The sequence below is a fragment of the Equus asinus genome, chromosome 8 (genome assembly GCF_041296235.1).
Source record: "Equus asinus isolate D_3611 breed Donkey chromosome 8, EquAss-T2T_v2, whole genome shotgun sequence".
Lineage (NCBI taxonomy): Eukaryota > Metazoa > Chordata > Mammalia > Perissodactyla > Equidae > Equus > Equus asinus.
Genome location: NC_091797.1, coordinates 10,214,654 through 10,234,634, shown reverse-complemented (window position 1 = coordinate 10,234,634; position 19,981 = coordinate 10,214,654). Strand labels below are relative to the sequence as shown.

Here is a 19,981-nt window from a genome sequence, read left to right as displayed (position 1 = left end):
ACTGGAATTGATAGAATCTATTGCAAAGCTGACGATGATTAGTTTCTAAGTTCTGGCTCTAGAGTCCTTCTTTAGCCTGCGAACGGGTTAGCAACTTGGCGTGGTTGCCAGGGTCCACTAAGAACCCAAGTTCCCTCATCTGTAAAGTATGAATAGTTGTATCTATCCCAGAGAGCAACTGTGAGAATCAAACAAGTTAGTACAGGTTAAATACTTAGAACAGTACCTTATATATAGTAAGCACTCAATAAAGGTTAGCTATATTTTTATTCTTATTAAGTGAAGGACACAGGCTTGGGAAGGTCTGAGGAGGTCACATAGGGTGTGATAGGGAGCTAAATGAATTCCTTTCCTAGATAATGGTTACATACTTGACGATGCATGATATCACTGCTTATTAGTTAAATTGGCTCCAGCAAAATTACATCCACAAACTCCGGCCAGATAAGAATGTTTTTCTTTCCTTTCCCATCATGGAAAGTTGAAAATGAGTCAAGTCTTTAGTCCCTCAGACATTCTTAACATTTCTTAGACTCATGCATAGTGTCCAGTCCAGTCTAAGAACAGTTATGTGTCATTTAACAACAGGAATATGTTATGAGAACTGCGTCGTTAGGGGACATCGTCATTGTGCAAACATAATAGACTACTGAGGGGCACAAAATTTACCACTCCAAAATGTGTCTCTTTAAAATGAGGATTATTTTAGGCTGATTATTTCTAAAAAACAAAAGAGTCAAAGTTTTTCTTGTTACTTCCCCCTTAACTGCCAAAAAGAATTCGGATTTAAAAAAACCCGTCTAGGGAACTGAGCTCTCGCCTTAGCGTAGCATGAACTAGGTGGTAGACGGGGAGGAACCTGCAAAAGTCTGTTTGCTGGGCTCCCTTCTGTGTTCTTCTGTTTCTGTGTGGCCAAACACTTGTTTTCCACATGTTTATTCCTTTTCACCTACCTGTGAATTGCCTTCCTTCCCTTTGAAATATCTGACTCTCCCCACACCCAGCATCTTCTTTTGTTTTTAGCTGAGGGTGGCATTTAAGGTGAGGGCTTCAGCCGTTTTGTCAAGTTACTTGGTTTTCCTGCGTTTCTCCCATGTATACATGTTATTAAACCTTTTTCTCTTGTTAATCTGTCTCCTGTCAACTTAATTCTTAGACTATCTAGAAGCACCTAGAAGGGTAGAAGAAAATTTCTTCCTCCCCTCCTGGAGTTACACAAATCTAGATGGTATAGCCTACTACACACCTAGGCTATATAGTGCTAATCTTAGGGGACCACCATCATATGTATGGTCCATGGTTGACTGCACGTGACTATAAGGCAATCAGAGTTTGGCAGCATTGTTGAACCATCCTAGAGTATATTGGTCATCTTTTTAATTGGGATATTGCTGAAACAACTTCAAAATTGAAAATGTGTCTGATGTCATTTGGAAATGGAGGGAGTAAAAGGAGTAAGTTGAAATGCTTCCTAATGGACATTAGTAAAACCTAGTAATTTCTATCCAGGAGTCAGGAACACTTCGATGAGAAAGCCATCTAAGCTCTTGCTTTGCTCAATAGAGTGCTGTGGGTACTGCAGGAGAAGTACCCAATCATTCAGAACCATTCCGATCTTGATTTCTCTTCCTCTTGCATATATAACTTTTTTTTAATAATATGGACATCTTCCTCCCCCATGTCCCACCTTGCTAGAACTAGACTGAAACTAGTAATCCATCTCCCCGGGAACATTAAAACTGCCACTGAATATTTAGAATTGCATTGGCACTTTGGAACTCACTTAGAGGGAAGTCTTCAGTTCATATTCTGACCCGAGTGCTGCAAGGAACCTTTTATGTCTGTACATTCTGAAACTGATATGTAGAGAAAGCAATCCCAAACTTTTGAAAATTGTGAAAGGGTACTTAGGTTTTATTGTAGTGCTGTACTTGCCTCTCACAATTTTTATTTAATTCATAATAGAGAAGTTACACTTAAATCCAAAGGAAGATAAGACACCTGAATTACATTTTGACATTCGTTTGGTTTCCATAAGTTTGGCGGCTTTGTTTCTGAGACTTTCATAGGTGACTTTTGCATTTTTGAATTCTTGCATTAATTGTATCATTGATTTATTAAAAGTAAACCTAGATGCATTAAGAATTTACATTTTTTATTAACATCATGTGCTTTCATTAGTTACAAAATTCCCCTTTATGTCTTATTTGTTAGATATTATGTGTTTATAATTTGAATGTCGCTTAGAATGTTGTTTTTCAAACTACAAAGTATAACCACTTAGTGAATTATGAAATCAATTTAATGTGCTGTAACCAGCACTTTTTTTAATTTAATTTTTATTGAGTTAATGATAGGTTGCAATCTTGTGAAATTTCAGTTGTGCATTATTCTTTGTCAGTCGTGTTGTAGGTGCACCCCTTCACCCTTTGTGCCCACCCCCCACCCCACCTTTCCCCTGGTAGCCACTAATCTGTTCTCTTTGTCTACATTTTTAAATTCCTCATATAAGTGGAGTCATACAGAGATTGTCCTTCTCTACCTGGCTTATTTCACTTAACATAATTCCTTCAAGGTCCATCCATGTTGCTGCAAATGGCAAGATTTTGTTCTTTTTTATGGCTGAGTAGTATTCCATTGTATATATATACCACATCTTCTTTATCCAATCATCTGTTGATGGGCACTGAGGTTGCTTCCATGTCTTGGCTATTGTAAATAATGCTGCAGTGAACATTGGGGTGCATGGGACCTTGGGAATTGCTGACTTCAAGCTCTTTGGATAGATACCCAGTGGTGGGATAGCTGGATCGTATGGTAGGTCTATTTTTAATTTTTTGAGGAATCTCCATACTGTTTTCCATAGTGGCTGCACCAGTTTGCATTCCCACTAGCAGTGTATGAGGGTTCCTTTTTCTCCACAACCTCTCCAACATTTGTTACTATTTGTTTTAGTTATTTTTATCATTCTAATGGGTGTAAGGTGATATCTTAGTGTAGTTTTGATTTGCACTTCCCTGATGATCAGTGATGATGAACATCTTTTCATGTGCCTATTGGCCATCCATATATCTTCTTTGGAGAAATGTCTGTTCATGTCTCCTGCCCATTTTTTCACCAGGTTGTTTGATTTTTTGTTGTTGAGTTGTGTGAGTTCTTTACATATTATGGATATTAAGCCTTTGTCAGATGTATGACTTGCAAATATTTCTTCCCAGTTAGTGGGTTGTTTTTTTGTTTCAATCCTGTTTTCCTTTGCCTTGAAGAAGCTCTTTAGTCTGATGAAGTCCCATTTGTTTATTCTTTCTATTGTTTCCCTTGTCTGAGAAGACATGGTGTCTGAAAAGATCCTTTTAATACTGATGTCAAAGAGTGTACTGCCTACGTTTTGTTCTAGAAGCCTTATGGTATAACCAGCACTTTTAAAAATGAAATAAAATACAGCAGATAGAACAGAAACTGAGCGACCTCATCAGATATAGTAAAAGTGAGCATGTTTCATGAAATTTTGTTTTAGTTTTGTGTGTATGCCTATCTGTGTGTTTCCTAGATCAAAATATAAGCATATATTTAATTGTGAGCTACAGTCAAAGAAAAGATTAAAAGCCATTGGCTTATATTATTCATCCAACCATGTGTCTTGGGGGTTCCCGTGTGTCTCAGGGGTTCTCATGGCTGTGGTTATGTTCAATCTTGCCCCTATGACTATCTGGGGGATTAATGAAATTCTTTCTGTTGGAAAAAAAAAATAAAGAGGGAAGATAACTACATGGTGAATTTTTTACTATCAGGAACTAGTAGTGTTTAACATATAGCCATTTTCATAATATCCCTTCTGAATTTGCTAATTGGCAGGTAATAATGTATACATTGAATCATCAGTTTGTGAATATTAGTAGTGGCCTGAGATCTACTGAAAAGTAGTCATTCTAAAAGGGGTCTGATATGTCCATTCTAGTTGATCTTGAATGAGTTGTGTGTTTGAGGATTTGCTCTTTAACCAAATCATATCAGCAGGAGAAAATTCTAGTACAGTTAGGGATGTTACCAAAACTATGTTTTTATAAACTGATTCTTTTCCAATTTTTTAAATTATGGTAAAAACACATAAGATTTACCATCTTAACCATTTTTTTATTGAGTTCATAATAATTTACAACATTGTGAACTTTCAGTTGTATATTATTACTTGTCCGTCACCATATGAGTGCGCCCCTTCACCCCCTGTGCCCTCCCCCTGCCCCTTTCCCCCAGTAACCACTGAATTGTCCTCTTTGTCCAGGTGTTTATATTCCACATATGGGTGAAATCATGTGGTGTTTGTCTTGCTCTGTCTGGCTTATTTCGCTTAACCTAATACCCTCAAGATCCATCCACATTGTTGCAAATTGGATGATTTTGTCTTTTTTATGGCTGAGTAGTATTCCATTGTGTATATATACCACATCTTCTTTATCCAATCATCAGTCAATAGGCACTTGGGCTGCTTCCATGTCTTGACTATTGTGAATAACTTTGCAATAAACATAGGGGTACATAAGTCACTTTGAATTGTTTATTTCAAGTTCTTTGGATAGATACCCAGTAGTGGGATAGCTGGCTCTTAGGGTATTTCTATTTTTACTTTTTGAGGAATCTCCATACTGTTTTCCATAGTAGCTGCAGCAGTTTGCATTCCTACCAGCAGTGTATGAGGGTTCCCTACTCTCCACATCCTCTCCAACATTTGTTGCTTTTTGTCTTAGTGATTATAGCCATTCTAACAAGTGTAAGGTGATATCTTAGTGTTGTTTTGACTTGCATTTCCCTGATAATTAGTGATGTTGAACATCTTTTCATGTGCCTATTGGCCATCTGTATATCTTCTTTGCAGAAATGTCTGTTCTATCCTCTGCCCATTTTTTGATCAGGTTGTTTGTTTTTGTTACTGTTGAGCTGTGTAAGTTCTTTACATATTATTGAGATTAACCCCTTGTCAGATATATTATTTGCAAATATCTTCTCCCAACTGGTGGGTTGTCTTTTGTTTCGATCCTGGTTTCCTTTGCCTTGCAGAAGCTCTTTAGTCTGATGAAGTCCCACTTGCCATCTTAACCATTTTTTAAGTGTACAGTTCAGGGGCATAAAGTACATTCACATTGTTGTGCAATCGTCACCACCATCCATCTCCAGAACTCTTTTCCTCTTGCAAAACTGAAACTCTATGCCCATTAAACAATAGCTCCTCATTCCCCCTCCCCCACCCTGGGGTTATCAGCAACCCCAGTGAACCAGGACTCTGGCATCCGTCACCATCACTAGATAGTATTTAACAAGTCCTTATCTGTTAAATCTGGCAAAATTCAGTGTTTTCAAATAATAACAATTTGCTGTAGGATTTTATAGGCTATGTACTGTGTTTCTCAAGTACTATTCTTAGCTTATTAGTAATAATGTGCAGTGAAGTAAGGCACTGGGGAGAAAGAAGTTAAAGCAGCTGGTCTACTGTCTAGGAAAAGAAAGGAAGATGAAAGAAAAGAGAACAGATGATACAGTTTCAACTCCTTTTAAATATGATAACTGAGCCCATAGGTCAGGGTTCAGCAAATTACTGCTCATCTGCCTGCCACCTATTTTTGTACAGCCTGTAAGCTAAGAACGTTTTTTACAGTTTTAAACAGTTGAAAAAAATAATATAAGGGTGACATATCATGATATGTGAAAATTATATAAGATTCCAGTTTCAGCGTCCATAAATAAAGTTTTATTGGGACACCTCCACGCTTCTGTGTTTTCATATTTCCTGTGGCTGCTTTCATGTTTCGAGGGCAGAGCAGAGCAGTTGTGTCAGAGACCATCTGGGGCAGTCTCATCACTTTGGCTGCTGCTCAGTGCCCCACACATCACAGTGATGCAGTTACAAAAAGCTGACAGTGTTGTGATGTCATGCCTATTGTCCTACCACGGCACGGTATTCTGTTTTTTTATTGCCAATGCTTGCCAATCATGTCAAAACAAAAGAAAAAGAGGAAAATGGCCTTAGTGCTTTTAAATCAGAGTGGAATGTGGATTCTTTTGTTATCAAATGAGGTGGCAAAGTTTCTTATAAAGGTGTTTATTATACAGTGACACTCTAGCTGTGCTCAAAGAACATGATATAGGTCAACATCACCAAACTAAGCACTCATCACAAGATTTCCAACTCACAGGACAGCAACAGTCAGAAAAATTAGAAAATTTAAAATGAAATATCACAGCAGACTTTCTTCACAAAAAAGAAAAAGTTAAAATGAGTCTGCAACCAAAATAAGTTTCTGAGTGGTTCATTTGTTAGCCAAGCAAGGAAAGCCATTTACCGATAGTGAGTTAATGAAATCATGCTTGGTTGCAGGAGCTGAAGAGAGGTGCCCAGAAAAAGATTACCTTATGTAAGGGTATTACCATTCAGAAAAACAGTTGCTCAAAGAACTGAGGACATCGGGAGCAACATAATGATCAATTAAAAAACCAGGCAAATGACTGAGGTTTTTCTTGGCTCTTGATGAATCAACAGGTGTTACTGATATTGCTTAGCTCTTGTTTATTTGGGGAGTAATTGCTGAGTTTAGAGTGACTGACAAATTAGCTTCCGTGAATAGTCTTTGTGAAACAACTATAGGAGAGAATATATTCAAAGAAGTTGAGAAAACACTAATTCAGTACAACCTGAGGTGGAATCTACTAAGATGCGTTACAACTGATGGTGGTAAAATGTGTGTAGAGCAGAAAAAGGCTTACTGAACAAATTGAAAAAACTTGTGAAAATATAGGGTGTTTAAAGCCTAGTTATTTTATTATTCATTGGCAGATACTTTGCAGAAAATATTTGAACCTCCTCTATGTTTTTAAATAGCTTTATTGAAATATTATTCATATACCATGCAATTCACCCATTTGAAGTATGCAATTCAATGTTTTCTTATATATTCACAGTTGTGCAACCATCACCACAATTTTTTGAAAACATCTGTGTCCCCGCTGAAAGAAACACTATACCCATAAGCAGTCGTTCCTCCCTCCACTGCCACCAATCTCTCACCCCTAAGAAACCACTAATCTATTTTCTGTCTCTATATATTTGACTATTCTTGACATTTTATATAAATGGAATCACATGATGTGTGGTCTTTTGTGACTCATGTCTTCCACTTAGCGTTAACATTTCCAAGGCTCACTCATGTTGTAGCATGTATCCGAACTTCATTTCTTCTTAGTGCTGAATAGTGTTTCACTATAGGGATATACTACATTTTATTTATCTATCCATAAATTGATAGACATTTGGGTTTTTACACTTTTTAGCTATTATGAATGATACTGCTATGAACATTTGTGTACAAGTTTTTGTGTGGATGTATGTTTTCATTTCTCTTGGGTATATACTTAAGAGTGGAATTGATGTGTCATGTGGTGACTCAATGTTTAACTTTTTTAGGAAACTGACAGACTGTTTTCCAAAACGGCTGCACTGTTTTACAATCCCACCAGCAATGGATGAGGGTTCCAATTTCCCTACATCTTTACCAACACTTGTTATTTTCTGTCTTTTTTTTATTATAAACATCTTAGTGGATATGAAGTGGCATCTCATCATAGTTTTTATGTATACTTCTGTGATGATTAATGATATTGAGCATCTTTTCACGTGCCTATTGGCTATTTGTCTATCTTCTTTGTTTAAATCCTTTGCCCATTTAACAAATTGGGTTATCTTTTTATTATTGTGTTGTAAGTGTTCTTTAGATATCCTGTAGACAATGAGATCTGTCTTCTTCCATTGTATGGGTTGTCTTTTTACGTTCTTGATCGTATCATTTGTGAAAACAATATTTTTGTTGACATATCTATGAGATCATTGCCTAACCCAAGGTCACAAAATTTACTCCTGTGTTTTCTTCTAAGAGTTTATAGTTTTAGTTCTTAGAACTCATTTAATTCTATGTTCTAAACGTAAATTTTTAGTTAATTTGTGTGAATAGTGTGAGGTAAGATTCATTCTTTTGCATATGGCTATTCAGTTGTTCCAGCACATTTGTTGCAATGACTTTTCTTTCCTCATTTAATTGTCTTGGAATTCTTGTCAAAAATCAATTGACCATAGATATAAAGGCTTATTTCTGGACTCTCAATTCTATTCCAATGATTTATATGTCTATCCTTATGCCAGTACCACACTGTCCTGATTACTGTAGTCTTGTAGTAAGGTTTGAAATTTGGAAGGGTGAGTTTTCCAAATTTTTCAAGATTGTTTTGGCCATTCTGAATCTCTTGCATTTCCATATAAATTTTAAGATCACCATGGCAATTTCTGAAAATCTCATTTATTATTGAACCAGTAGTGTCAATGATGAACTTCATTCTTGTGGACTTGACTATCATCAGTTCCATGCAGATTTTCAGAAATAGAAGTTGAATATTCTAACTTGCCCTGCTTTTTGATAGCTTAGCAGTGGTGAAGTTCCACTGAAAATGTTTGAACTCAGGGCCAAGACAGTAATTTTTGTAAATGAGAAGTGCCCTCAACCACTCTTATGGAACACTGAATGGAAATTAGCTGTTGCTGCATGCTTGATAATGTTTCTTAATGAAGTCATTAACAAATTATGAGACAAAATTAGGAGACAAAACAAGGAATACATGCAAAACTTTCACTGAGGTAAAGTCATTTCAATAATAACTAGTGTGTGGCTCATAATTAATGTCAACCTGCTTTATACACTTCCCTTGCTGTCAAAAGTTAAAACAAGAAATGAGATGTTCATCCCCACTCAGATTTATATTGGATATATTTTTCAAGTTCAAATTACAGTTACAGCACAGTCTTTCAGATTTCAATGCAAATGCAAAAGAAATTTCCATATTTCGAAATACACTTAACTGTGCAATTGAAGAGCTTCCACCTAACTTTAATTGGAAGTAATTAATCTGCAATATAATGACTCACTAAAAGACAATATCAAAAGAATTTAACAGAATTCTATAAAACTCTACTAAGAGATGAATATGTCAATTAAAATTATAAGCTCATATTGGGAGGTATGGACTTTCTTAGTAATGGTTGTATGATATTGTGAATATACTAAAAAGCCACTGAACGTACACTTGGTTAAAATGGTGATTTTTATGTTATGTGATTTTTCTCAATTAAGAAAATTATAAGCTCGTGGATTAATATCAGTATATGAAACTACCTCTCAGATGAAAGACATTTTCAGAGATGAAATATGTAAAATCTTATTGCAGGTTACCATTAACAATGAGCATTTGCAATTGATTTTGATGGTAGGGAATACTTTGAACCCCAAGTAAACAAGATGTTATTTTGTTTTTAATTCCATTCTCAATCATAGATCTGTCTTACAAAAAACTGTACTCAATTATTCTTAGTATATTTTCGATTTTATGAATAAAAATTTGGGGAAAGATGCAGGGATGGTTCAACATCCACAAATCTATCAACGTGATATACCACATTAACAAAATGAAGAATAAATCACATGATCATCTCAATAGATGCAGAAAAAACATTTGACAAGATACAGCATCCATTTATAATAAAAACTCTGAATATAATGGGTATAGAGGGAAAATACCTCAACATAATAAAGGCCATATATGACAAACCCACAGCAAATATCATTCTCAACAGACAAAAACTGAAAGCTATCCCCCTAAGAACAGGAACCAGACAAGGATGCCCACTGTCACCACTCTTATTTAACATAGTATTGGAAGTCCTAGCCGGAGCAATCAGGCAAGAAAAAGAAATAAAACGGATCCATACTGGAAAAGAAGAAGTGAAACTGTCACTCTTTGCAGATGACGTGACTTTATATATAGAAAACCCTAAAGAATCCACTAAAAAACTTCTAGAAACAATAAATGAATACAGTCAATCGCAGGATACAGAATCAACATACGAAAATCGGTTGCGTTTCTATACACTAACAATGAAGTAGAAGAACAAGAAATTAAGAATACAATCCCATTTACAATTGCAACAAAAAGAATAAAATACCTAGGAATAAACTTAACCAAAGAGGTGAAAGATCTGTACACTGAAACCATAAAACATTGTTGAAAGAAATCGAAGAAGATGCAAAGAAATGGAAAGATATTCCATGCTCTTGGATTGGAAGAATCAACATCAATAAAATGTCCATACTTCCTAAAGCAATCTATAGATTCAACGCAATCCCTATCAAAGTTCCAGCAACATTTTTCACATAAATAGAACAAAGAATCCTAAAATGTATATGGAAAAACAAAAGACCCCAAATAGCCAAAGGATTCCTAAGAAAAAAGAACAAAGCTGGAGGTATCACACTCCCTGATTTCAAAATATACTACAAAGCCATAGTAACCAAAACAGCACGTACTGGCATAAAAACAGACACACAGATCAATGGAACAGAATCGAGAGCCCAGAAATAAACCCACACATTTATAGACAGCTAATATTTGACAAGGGAGCCAAGAGCACACAGTGGAGAAAGGAGAGTCTCTTCAATAAATGGTGTTGGGAAAACTGGACAGCCACATGCAAAAGAATGAAAGTAGACCATTCCCTTACACCATGCACAAAAATCAACTCAAAATGGATTAAAGACTTGAATGTAAGACCTAAAACCATGAAACTTCTAGAAGAAAACATAGGCAGTATGCTCTTTGACATGGGTCTTAGCAGCATATTTTCAAGTCCCATGTCTGACCAGGCAAGGGAAACAAACGAGAAAATGAACAAATGGGACTACATCAAACTAAAAAGCTTCTGCACAGCAAAGGAAACCATCAACAAAACAAAAAGACAACCTAACAATTGGGAGAAGATATTTGCAAACCACATATCAGATAAGGGATTAATATCCAAAATATACAAAGAACTCATACATCCCAACAACAAAAAAACCAACATCCAATTAAAAAGTGGGCAAAAGATCTGAACAGAGATTTCTCCAGAGAAGATATACGGATGGCCAACAGGCATATGAAAAGATGCTCAACATCATTAGCCATCAGGAAAATGCAAATCAAAACTACAATGAGGTATCACCTCACTCCGGTCACAATGGCTATAATTAACAAGACAGGAAACAACAAGTGTTGGAGAGGATGTGGAGAGAAGGGAACCCTCATACACTGCTGGTGGGAGTGCAAACTGGTGTACCACTATGGAAAGCAGTATGGAGTATCCTCAGAAAATTAAGAATAGATCTACCATATGATCCAGCTGTCCCATCGCTTGGTATTTATCCAAAGAACTTGAAAACACAAAGGCATAAAGATACTTGCAGCCCTATGTTCATTGCAGCATTATACACAATAGCCAAGACTTGGAAGCAAACTAGGTGCCCATCAAGGGACAAATGGATAAAGAAGATGTGGTATATACACACAATGGAATACTACTCAGCCATAAGAAATGATGAAATCCGACCATTTGTGACAACATGGATGGTCCTTGAGGGTATCATGCTGAGTGAAATAAGTCAGAGGGAGAAAGGCAAACACTGTATGATCTCACTCATAAGTAGAAGATAAAAACAACGACAAACACATAGCAATGGAGATTGGATTGGTGGTTACCATAGGGGAAGGGCGGGGGAGGGCAAAAGGGGTGATTAGGCTCACATGTGAGGTGATGGACTATAATTAGTTTTTGGGTGGTGAACATGATGTAATCTACACAGAATTTGAAATATATTAGGATGTACATCTGAAAGCTATATAATGTTATAATCCAATGTTACTGCAATTAAAAAAATAATAAAAAATTTAAAAAAGAAACCAGTAAAATTTTTTTTTAAATTGGGAAAATTTATTTTCCCTCTAGCTGTATAAGTACCTACATAATATCCTCAATTTTGCTTCTTGGCTTACAAAGCCTAAAATATTTACTATCTGACTCTTTACAGAAAATGTTTGTCGACCTTGCTCTGAGTAAGTAGACTAATTATATTTGCTAGGAGTGGAGTTTTTAATCTGTGGAGTGCTCTTAATTGTATATCCCTGATTTAGGGTTGCTTTTGACAAACATACCTAGAATCTACAGATTTATAACTCCTTGGAGAAGGTTATGCAACCTATACAACTCTGAGGTATAAAATGGAGATGTGTCACAACTTAAACACGCCTCACTGTGTGAAGTGACCCTCAAACTTCATTTAGAGGCCTCAGCTATTATTCTAGACCATGGAGTACCTATACGATGTGAGAAGTGCCAACTTAAAAAACAAATTCGCTTGGTATGTTATCCTCAAAACAAGTTTATTCAGGAATTGCCAAAAGAATTGCAATTTGGGATGTGCATGCTACCGCAAACCATAGGAAAATCCAGAAAACAAAGGAGGAGAGCTGCTTTTATAGAGAAAACCGGGGAATAGGGAGGGGATGTTCTAAACCAAAGTGCATTGAGGGAGAATAACAGTTCAGGGTGGCAATGGCTTCTCATTGGCTGAGCTGTGGCATTTCTCATTGGCTGGGTGGGGAGGGAAATCTTCCTTTAGTAGTAAAGTAATTTTACTTCCTGTGGAAGATGCAAGCACCTGGTCTCTTCCTGTTTGGTGTCATTGACATCCTATGAGAGGGCATGAGAGCTCCTCCTACAGGCTTTCCCCACTCCTCTTTAGTTAAGGTTTCTTTTACTAATTTCCACAGAAGGAAGGACCCCCAAAGCAAGCAGGATGTCCTAGACCTCTCCCTACTCTGCCTGTGCCTCTTGATTGCTCGTATCTTTGAAATTATTAATAAAGCTTGGTTCTAGGTAAGATCTCTGACACTTATGGGTCAGATAGGCAGTCCAGTCCCAGATGTTAGCTCAAGTACTATTCATGTATTTGAAAACCTAAAGTAAATTTTCAAAGAGTTGATTAAGCAATTTTGGCAAAACCATCCCAAATATCATGTTATGCTTGGAGTAGAGAATATGAGTTTTTCTTAAAACAAGTAAAAGAACCATATTTTCTAAAGCAATTTAGAAAGCAACTTAGTGTAATTTGCTAAGAAACATATGTTACCTTCTGCTCAACAGTCCATATATTTGTTGAAGTCCCTTTAAGCTCATTCCCTTCTGTAGTTAAAGTTTTACTATTTATAATTAAATATCTTTTTATGAAAACAAACCAATATATGCAAGTAATAAGGATGCTAAGACCAAATGCGCTGTGTCATCTGTACCTAGCAAAAGTTAGATTTGATCATTTCGACACTATTCTACCCAAGAACTATCATCTGCTTTATCAGGTTTTGAAAAATGATTGTCCCTTAAAATTTTTACGAAATGTTACTGCCTTTCAATTTTTTTTTCCATTCTTTATGGTACAATTCTTAAGTTTACACCAAGGAAAATCTTCCATCCCAAAACTTTAGAGTTTTTAGAAAAAAAGAAACTTTTAAGCAGTTCTTATTGATCTCCCTTGGAATATTTTGTTCCTGATGAGATCTACTATTATTAGTGTCTTTTTCCTAAAGATATATAACTTCAGTCCTCTGAAATACTGTTTGCATAAATTTATAATGTTTCTACTTTGTTTTTTAGACTTCTCATAACTGACAAGAAAAAAATTGTGAAGATGGAAACATTTTACAATATTTGATTTTATAAGTGACAACTCACTGTATAGCACATGCTAGAAACATGACACGCTTGTGATGATGATGAAATTGAGGGACTTTTTGAATCAAGTGAAAATGTGTACTAAGTTTGTCAGTGGGAGAAAGAATGATACGAAGGTTTAGTAAAAGTGATTTACTTGAGTGGTTAGTGCCATTATGTAACCTACAGTTGGAAATACACTGTATATCCCATTTTTTGTTTGTTTTTGTTTTATAAGGAAAAACATTAACTTTTAGGCTACGTCGAGAATAGCATCATCTACATGGGCATTCCCTCCTCCTACAGTTTCAGAAAACCTTTGGTGACTAACTGAGAAAATGCAGAAGATCTTGCAGACAGATGAAATTACTGATACCCAAGCTCTTAGAAAAGGGAAGAGGAAAAGGACGGAGACAATGGACTCAGAGAACGCAAATTGTGACATGGATAAAGGACAGGTGGGTGTTCTGTTACCTTGATATAATTTTATGATCTAGGTCCTCCATAATTCCATAATTCCTTTCATAATTTATTAGTACTTTCCCCTCTTCTATTAATTTATTCTTCCCTTTAATTATTTATTCAACTGAGGGAATAAAATTCCATAGTCTTTTTCTAATGTTGAACAAGTTGAGTTAGAAACATACTCAAAAGACATTTTACCTGCTTCTATTTAAGTATGGCCTATTATGCCATTGTTCAAACTTTCCTTGATATTCTGGGAAATAAAAGGTGAGAAAACTGTCAGAAAATATTTTTTCCTCTCAAAAAATACCGGAGACATTGGAATACGTCTTTAAGATTTTCTGTTTGCTTTTCTTTTTACTCCAGTTGAAGGCCCATCCTCATCACTGGTTTGGTCAATGGCCTCTTTCTTATTTTTATTTATTCATTAATTCCTTTTTGATCTGAATTCCCCTCTCCCATTCTCCTCCTACACTTTGGACAACCTATCAATGTGTTTATTCTGTATCTTTTTATTTGTGTGTCTTTGTAACAGATGTAGTATTTTATGGGCATGTATTCCTATTTAATTTTTGAAATAATATGTACATTCTCACGGTTTAAAATATTTTTTAGTCTCCTGGGGACGGTGCCTAGAGGCATTCAGAATGGTCCAGCATTTGGCAGCCTGTCGCAGGCTAGCCAACAATATGGCCTCTAACAAAACTAGGCTATTTTGGACCCCTAGTAGTAGAATTATTTTATACCTTTATACCAAGAAAGCTGGGGAAGCACCAAAATCTGCGTGTGGAGTGTGCTCAGGACAACTTTAAGGAGTTCATCCCTGAGACCTAAAATTCTAATGAGGTTATCTAAAGCAAAAAACATGTCAGCAGTGCCCACATTCCATGTGTGCTAAACGTGTCCATGACAGGACCAAGCATGCTCCTTATTGAGGAGCAGATATCATTGTGACAGTGTTGAAGGCACAAGCACAGAATCAGAAAGCTAAATGTAAAAATGAAGCTTTTTTGCATAATAAAAAAGTCAAAGGCTGCTATATAGATATATACATAGATATATATAGATAGATAGATTTTTTTTTTAAGGCAAACAGTGAAAAGTCCCACTTTCATCCCTGTCTCACATCCACCCTGTTCCCACCTCCCACCCCCCTACTACAGGGAACCATACTTATTGCTTTCTTATTTATCCTTCCATTGTCTCTTTGTTCAAATAAAGCAAATGCAAATATAGATATTCTTATCCCCTTTTTGTATGAAAAGTCACTTACCAGATATGTTCCTTTGTACTTTGCTTTTTTCTTAACATATTTTGACGATCTTTCCACTAGTATGCAAGAACTTTCTCTTTTTTACAGCTGCATATTATTCCACTGTGTGCAAGTACCATTCTTTATTTAGCTAGTCCCCTGTGATGGATATGGCTTGTTTCCAATCTTTTTCTTTTCACAGATCACACTGCACTGTAAAACTTTATGGAGACATCAGTTAGTAGTATGCTGGTATCATAATATACACCTCAATCTGTTTCTGATTTTTCAGTCAGCATCTATCTATATTGCTATTATACATCTGATCCATTGTGTCTAACTCCCACATAGCACCATATTTTACTTATCCTCTCCTCCAGTGATGAACACCAGCATCTTGCTACTACAAATAATGACAAAATAAATATCCTCATGCATGTCCTTTTAAGAAACAGTGTGAGAATTTCCCTGGAATAAACACATAGGAGGATGATTTATGGCTTATAAGTTATATGTTTCTTGCTAGTTCTTTTGCCTAAATACTATAAGATTGCTTTCCAGAATGTCCACATTGTCTAAATGCCCAGGAGCACTGCAGGAGGGGTTCCGGGGTTCCTATATTTGCACTTCCCTAGCAGTACTTAGCATTTTTATCCATATGTCATATTTTTGGCAATTGATGGGAGAAAATATCTTCTTTCAATTTGCTGGTGCAGGTTTGGGGGGCCCAGTGGTTCTTAAAGGGGTAAAACAGTCACATGCTCTTGCAGGCCACTATTGATTTCTTTAGCAATTTGTTTTCCTCAAAAACATAATAGCTTTCCAAATTATTTATTCTATTTGGTTCCATTGCAAGTCACTACAGCCAGCAATCTTATTTGGTCGCAAAGAAGCCTGAAACCTCTCCTCTTTTTAATATGGCATCTGTGCTCAGCCTCTTTTCTCTCCAACTTACCTAATGGCCATATGAAACAAAAGGCTTGAGGGTAACACACTCAGTCTGATGCTTACCACTGGGCTAGATCTCAGCGTCTGGCAGAGAACACTTAAAGAGAAGCTCTTGAGAAAGCTTGAGGTCAGTCTTACCTCCTGCTATTTAGATGTAGAAGTACATAATTGGCTTTTTGGAACCTTGAAGATTTAACGTTACTGCACTCTCAGTCAACTTAGATTGCAGGCTGCATTCTAAATGCAGACAGAAGGAGAAAACCTTCCATCTCTGCAATCTGGCTAGCCCCGAGAAGAAGTCACTGATACACACCAACATTCTTTCTTTTTCCAGGCTCAGTAAGCACGTGGTCTGCCTTCCATGTGACAGTTTTAACAAATGTGTCACCAAGGTCTAACAGGAGTCAGTGGCTTTCCAGCATGTTGTCCTTGTGCTCTTCTGCCCACAGCCTGTCCTCTAAGTAACCCAAACAAATGTCAGGTGTGGGGGATCCTGCTCCTCGTGCCAAAATCTGCATTAGTTATCATGAATGTTGCAAAAGCTGTAAAAAAGACCCAAATAGAACAGTGGCTTAGATAAGATGGAAGTTTATTTCCCTTTCGCATAACTGCAAGAGCAACCCAGGGTTGCTATGGCAGCTCCTCAGTGTGGAGGATCCCTCTTTTTTTTCCTTATCTTATTCTTCTCCCCAAAGCCCCCAATACATAGTTGTATATTCTAGGCGTAGGTCCTTCTGGTTGTGGTATGTGGGACGCCACCTCAGTATGGCCTGATGTGTGGTGCTATGTCTGCGCCCAGGATCTGAACCAGCAGAACCCTGGGCCGCCACAGCGGAGCACGCGAGCCTAACCGCTTGGCCATGGGGCTGCTCCCAGGATCCCTCTTATCTTGTTGATCTACCTTCCTCAACACACAGCCTCTATCTCTGGGTCTAAGATGACCACTCCTGCTCCCACCATTGTGCCTTCTTCTCTGCCAACAGAAAAAAGGAGAATATATGCAGGAGAAGGCACGCCCATTCCTTTTAAGGTCACGATCCAGTAGTGGTACATATCACTTCTACTCATAGTCTATTGGCGGACACTTAGTCACATAGCCACACTGAGCTGCAAGGGAATCTGGGAATTGTAATCTTTAGCTGACAGCTGCCTGCCCAGCTAAAACGTATTACTGCAGAAGAATGGGAGAGCAAACACCTGGAGATAGCTAGCAGTCTCTGCACTGTCCATTTTTCTTTTGGGTTTTTATCTTTTCTGTTGGGTTTCTTAGTCTATTCTGGTGGGTTTCCTGTTCTATTTTTATTGATTTGCACAAATACCTTATCTATTTTAGAAATTAGTCTTGTGGTTTTAGATTTTGCAAATATCTTCTCCCAAGCTGATGTTTGTCTATTAACTCTGTCTTCCATTGAGGCTTACGAATGGATTAGCTTTTGCTTAATTTCATTTATGTCTTGTAGAACTTGTTAAAAGTGGCAAGAACTAGACTATACACTCTATTTTTTTCCGATTACTCTCCATAGAACTATGGTCTCAATAGGCATCCTTCCGTTTTTTTTTAAATCCTTCATTTCTATTTAATCAAACCTATCATTTTTTTCTTTAGGGATTATATATCTAATATGAATACTTTAGCTACTTGCCCACATATGATAATAGTAATTTTCATGACCATTATGTATATTTGTCACATACACACATAGATATAATAATGAAATGTACACACAGATACATCTATTTGTATATTTATAAAGAGTCAGGTTGAATATATACATTACAAATCATATAAAAATGTAATTGTATTTTCTATAACTGATCTCATCTGACTTTCAATTCTCCATCTCTTCTTGATGAGACAGGGGAAAAAAAGGCATAACCTTGTCCATTCACAGTGAATTACAGTTAGAGTGTCCTAGTTCTTAAAAGTCCCTTCGAGCTATTAGTATAATTTCAGTCACTTCAGGATTTAAGCCTCAGTGGATCCTAGATTCTTACCCTCCCCAACTTTCTATTTTTTTCTGGGAAGTGACCCAGGTTTCAGGAGTCTTCCATAGCCTCCCAGCATCTGGGGAGGGGCAGCCAGTCCTCTGTGAGGTTCTAACTTTCCTGCCTGGTTCCTAGGTGTCCAATAGTGTTATTGTTGACATACTGCCCATCCTTCCAGATCCCTTGGGGGTTCTATTGGCACCGGCTGCTAAAGTTTGCGACCCTGCACCCACTGCCACCTTCTGTATGGGTCTGACACCCTGTGGCCTCTGTCTACATACTAAACGATTTGTTTCCTCAGTCCCCTCAGCACTTACCTATCTTCTGACCAGGACACAGGGACTGTTTGGACTCTCTAGCTGCTTTGCATGAGCTCGGAGGCGTCTGGATGCTGTTTCTGGTCCATTTGTCTACACTGCAATTTTGGCCATTTCTGAGTTATGGCCCAGAGAGGTACCATGTTGCCCTGATGTTATGCTGGACATGGGGCCTGTTTAGGGAGTTAATAATGCACTGAGAAGCAAGGAGAGAGCTTTGCTGCTCTGGGATCGCCCCCCATTTATCTGGGTGTTTCTCTCATAGACCCCCCACCCTGTGGTCCATCTCCCTTACTCCAAAACATGGGGGCAGGAAGAGCAAAGACACTTGAACCTGACTTCCTCATTCCTCAGGCTCCTCCTCCTGGAACCAGAACGTCTTTTCCCTCTTGTATAGTAGAATCTTTCTTTATGTCATGACTTTATCTCTTCTACTCTAAGGTTTATTTTTAAAAACTTTATATTCCAGGTTTCTAGGTTTAGATCTTTATAAATTCTATTCTATGCTCCAATTTCCCAGATTTGGATTTATATGCACATACAAAGGCCAGCTTGTTAATTTGAGAAAATTCTTTTCTGTCTCAACACAGCCTGGATTTTACATCTCAAATGCATATGTTTTCAGACTATTGTCTTGCTATTGGCCTTAAAAATGATTTTTAAAACTAAAAGGTAATCATGAATGCTTTGTTCTAGGTGAATCTTCTCTCTGCTTTCTCTCACACAATAAACCCCAAAATTGGCCTCATGGCATAGTCTCAATAGAGAGGCTGTGAATGAGGATTTAGAGGAGAAATGGAGGTTGAGGATGACTTACAAAGATTTGAATGGGGGTCTGGTTGATTCTACTCTGTTATACTATTTTTCTACTTTATCTTTTTCACTGAAGTTGGGCAGAAAGTCAGAATCCTGATTTCCACTTCACAAGAGACGTGAGCATGAAACTTTGATGTCTTCCCTTATTCCGAGCTCCCCTGGATAGAGGAAGACAAAGCTGAGGCTAGATCACTAGTTAGGACCCAGCTCCTCTCCTGGAGCAGGAAGTGCCTGGGAGAGCAAGAATTTGTAGGTCTGATTAAGTCCCTTCAACATACAGAACATGGGGTAAACCATTAAAGTCGCTTTGAAGCTTCTTTTATTGTGCCTTTCTTGTATTTTAGAGAGACCCGTATTCTGGAAATGCCTTTCTGCCAGGTGAGAGCTCCAGTGACGATGAAGAGCCTTTAGCAGAATTGTCGAAGGAGGAATTGTGCACGAAAATAAAAAGCCTGAAACAAAAGCTAACTAACACCCGGAAAGAAAACAGTCGACTTCGACAGTCTTTGGTCATGCTTCAAGGTAAACTTGGAGAAAATTGACATTTTTAGATGAAAGAGACAATGCATGATGAGTGAAAAGTAT

The 19,981-nt window shown here is 37.3% G+C and overlaps 1 protein-coding gene and 1 pseudogene across 8 annotated transcripts in view; both read left to right on the top strand.

Moving 5' to 3' along the window:
- Positions 1–19,981, top strand: part of BEND6 (BEN domain containing 6) — a 55,566-nt gene that overhangs the window by 11,979 nt on the left and 23,606 nt on the right. For 3 of the 8 annotated variants that reach the window (XR_011504923.1, XM_070514687.1, XM_014851720.3), the window contains exons 2-3: positions 13,919–14,070; positions 19,741–19,918. Coding sequence is in view for 5 of the 8 variants with exons in the window: in XM_070514687.1 (XP_070370788.1) it covers positions 13,951–14,070; positions 19,741–19,918 (298 nt within the window). In the remaining 3 variants the exon portion in view is untranslated. Of the gene's footprint in view, positions 1–13,850; positions 14,071–19,740; positions 19,919–19,981 lie in introns of all 8 variants that reach the window. The other 5 variants (XR_011504921.1, XM_070514686.1, XM_014851718.3 and 2 more) reach the window with 2 other exon arrangements.
- LOC106837949 (large ribosomal subunit protein eL34-like) lies at positions 14,725–15,548 on the top strand (annotated as a pseudogene).